Source organism: Mandrillus leucophaeus, unplaced genomic scaffold (genome assembly GCF_000951045.1).
Source record: "Mandrillus leucophaeus isolate KB7577 unplaced genomic scaffold, Mleu.le_1.0 Scaffold150, whole genome shotgun sequence".
NCBI classification, from domain to species: Eukaryota; Metazoa; Chordata; class Mammalia; order Primates; family Cercopithecidae; genus Mandrillus; species Mandrillus leucophaeus.
In genome coordinates this window covers 3059951-3062976 of record NW_012101477.1, presented here as the reverse complement: position 1 = coordinate 3062976, position 3026 = coordinate 3059951, and the positions used below count along the sequence as shown (strand labels likewise).

The 3026-nt window shown below is 51.7% G+C and overlaps 1 protein-coding gene across 1 annotated transcript in view; it reads left to right on the top strand.

Annotated features, from left to right (window-relative positions):
• The window catches only part of ARHGAP40 (Rho GTPase activating protein 40), a 54384-nt gene that overhangs the window by 45221 nt on the left and 6137 nt on the right, over nt 1-3026 (top strand). The window contains exons 10-11 of the mRNA XM_011974973.1: nt 77-159; nt 2044-2250. Of these exons, the coding sequence (XP_011830363.1) occupies nt 77-159; nt 2044-2250 (290 nt within the window). The remainder of the gene's footprint in view (nt 1-76; nt 160-2043; nt 2251-3026) is intronic.

Here is a 3026-nt window from a genome sequence, read left to right as displayed (position 1 = left end):
TCCCCAAGAAGAGACCAGACTGAGGGAGGGAGTCCCTGAGCCTCCCATGGAGACTGAGGTCCCTCCCTTCCCACAGACATCCCCGACCTGAAGCAGCGCCTGCAGGTTCTTCACCTGCTCATCCTCATCCTCCCAGAACCCAACAGAAATGCCTTAAAGGTAAGAGTTACCATGCACCACTACCACTTTGCCATGTCAGCCCACACCCACAGTCATGGCTCCAAATGTGCTCATTTATTCATTCATTCAGCAACTTCTGCCAGGTGCTAGGGTTCGGTGACGACCCACACAGACCTCTCTTGAGACTTTTTCCTAAAGAAAGTGGATGAGTCCTGAAAGGGGATAGTCCCAGAGTGGGCACTGCAGAGCGTCAGTTCCACGTGGTGCTAACAAGTTTTAGCACCTTGTGGCCAAGCCTGGATAAGTAAACACAAAGTTCATGAAACAAGATTAAGAATATTTTTCTCCCCAGGACTTCTCAAAGCCTTTGGTATGTTGAGGCATTGAGAGGAATCTCCAAGTGGGATTAGAATATACAGCACTCTAAAAACTCAGTTGATCAGGGACCTCTTTTGTTGTGGAAAGCATTGCACAGCACTGGTGTTCCGTGCTGAATCAGTTTGGGAAAAAACTCTTAGCAAATTCCCCTTGTCATATAGGAGTGGATGCTCAGCCTTTGCCCAGCTCCCTATACCCTCTTGGCTGTCCTTCGGTCGGACTCCAGATGTGCCTCCAGGGTCAGCCTGTGAAGAGGCCCCAGATCTTCCTGTTTGAGTTTCTGCTTCCTTTTCAGTAAAATGAGGATGATAATAGCATTAATAGCATCTTGTCTAATTGTTTTGGAAATCATAAAAGCTAACTCATAAGGAATCATAGGGTAGAAGATGATGCTTTGCAGTGTATTCAATATGTGTCTTCTGTTCCTATCCCCTCTCCCTCCCTCCCTTCCTTTCTTCCTCCCTCCCTCCTTCCCTCCCACCTCCTTTCCATTTTTTCTTCCTTCCTCCACCCATTTATCCTCATTCATCCATCTATTCATCTTCTTTTCTTTATGCATCCACCCATCCATCCATTCATCCATCAATCCTTCCCTCCCTTCTTCAGTTCCTCCCTTCTTCACTCTGTCCCTTTGTCCTTACTGGCTGTGTGACTCTTGGTGCATTCTCCAAGCTTGTTTCCTTCTTTATAAAACGCGTGCAATAATAAGAGCTACCTTGACCAAGCGCAGTGGCTCATGTGTGTAATCCCAGCACTTTGGGAGGCCAAGGCGGGAGGATCATTTGAGGTCAGGAATTTGAGACCAGCCTGGCCAGCACGGTGAATGCCGTCTCTACAAAAAATACAAAAATTAGCTGGGTGTGGTGGTGCACACTTGTAATCCCAGCGACTTGGGAGGCTGAGGTGGGTGTGTCACTTGAACCTGGGAGGCAGAGGTTGCAGGGAGCTGAGCCAAGATCACACCACTGCATTCCAGCCTGGGTGACACAGTGACATTCTGACTCAAAAACAAAAACAAAAACAAAAAACAACAATAAAAAAACTACCTTATAAAGTTGCTGTGAGGATTAAATAAGATGTACCAACTAAAGGCCCAGGAACACAAAGAATACATGTAAATAGTAGGTCTTATCACCTTCCCCTGCTCTTCCCAGCGTCTCTGCTTCCCTATTCTTTCCTTTGCATTTTGGGTAGATCCAGACTCCAGAAAGAAGCAGCTGTCCCAGGCCTCACCAGGAAATGATCCATGTTCCAGACCTGTGGCCCTTTTCTACCTGGAAGCCGAAGTCTGACCCAGTTGTCTCATTAGTCTCTGAGGGAGCAGGGGGGAAAGTGTTTTGGACACACCGCAGAGCAGGAAGTGGAGACACAGAGAGGCCGCGGAGTGGGCTCGTGGCACAGCTGGAACAGGAGCCCCTCTTGCTGCCCTCCCAGCTCCTGGCTCCTTCCTAGCGCCCCCTTGTCATGCATCAGGATGCCCTGGGGATGGTGGGGAGGCGCCAGGGATGGGCTGAGGTTTGAGGGAGATTCTGCCCCCTTCCCCAGGCGCTGCTGGAATTCCTCAGGAAGGTGGTGGCCCGGGAACAGCACAACAAGATGACTCTGTGGAATGTTTCCACCGTGATGGCCCCTAACCTCTTTCTGCACCATGGGCGGCCCCCCAAACTCCCCAAAGGCAAGGAGAAGCAGCTGGCAGAGGGGGCAGCCGAGGTGGTGCAGATAATGGTGCAATACCAGGATCTGCTGTGGACGGTGAGTGCTGCTGGGTGCTGGGTATCCCTCCTCTGGGTGCCGCTGCCCTGCTGCCCCTGCTCTCCAGGAGCCTGGGCATTGTCCTTTCAGTTTCCTAGTGTGTCCCTTCCAGGCCTTTGTTGGCCTCTGCACAGGACTGTGTTTTCTTCTTCCCCCTGCCTTAGTGACCAAGAAGTGTCTTCCCTTTCTGTCTCCGCTGCCACGCCTCTCTGTCAGTCTGCTGCCATCTGGTCTACCCCAGATTGCAGGAGTTCCCCCAACTCCCACAAATAATTCCTTCACATCAAAGCTTTTATACTGCTGAGAAAGCCCCATCCCTGAGGCCCAGGATCACAGGGCCTGCCTAAAACAGAGCCCGGAACCAGATAACAGGGATACTCCTGCCCCCCTGCCCCCACTATGAGCTTTGCCCTGAGTAACAAGTGACAGCAAGGCGAGGAGCCAGAGGAGGAGAGAGGCCCCTCTGCAGGGTCAGCATGGTGCCCGCAGCACTGAGACCCCTCCAGCTCCTGAGACTCTGTGAACACAAGGTAGCACCATCTACCACTGCTGACCAGGCTGCTTTCTCACCCAGAGATGTGTATCCTCTTCCCTCCATCTGTTCATTCATACTTCCATTTAGTCTCCCATCCACCCACCCACTCACCCACCTACCCATCCATCCATCCATCCACTCACTCACCCACCCATCCATTTATGCATCTGCCCATCACCCACCCACTCACCCACCCACCTATCCCCCCACCCATCTACCTACCACCCATCCACCCATTAAT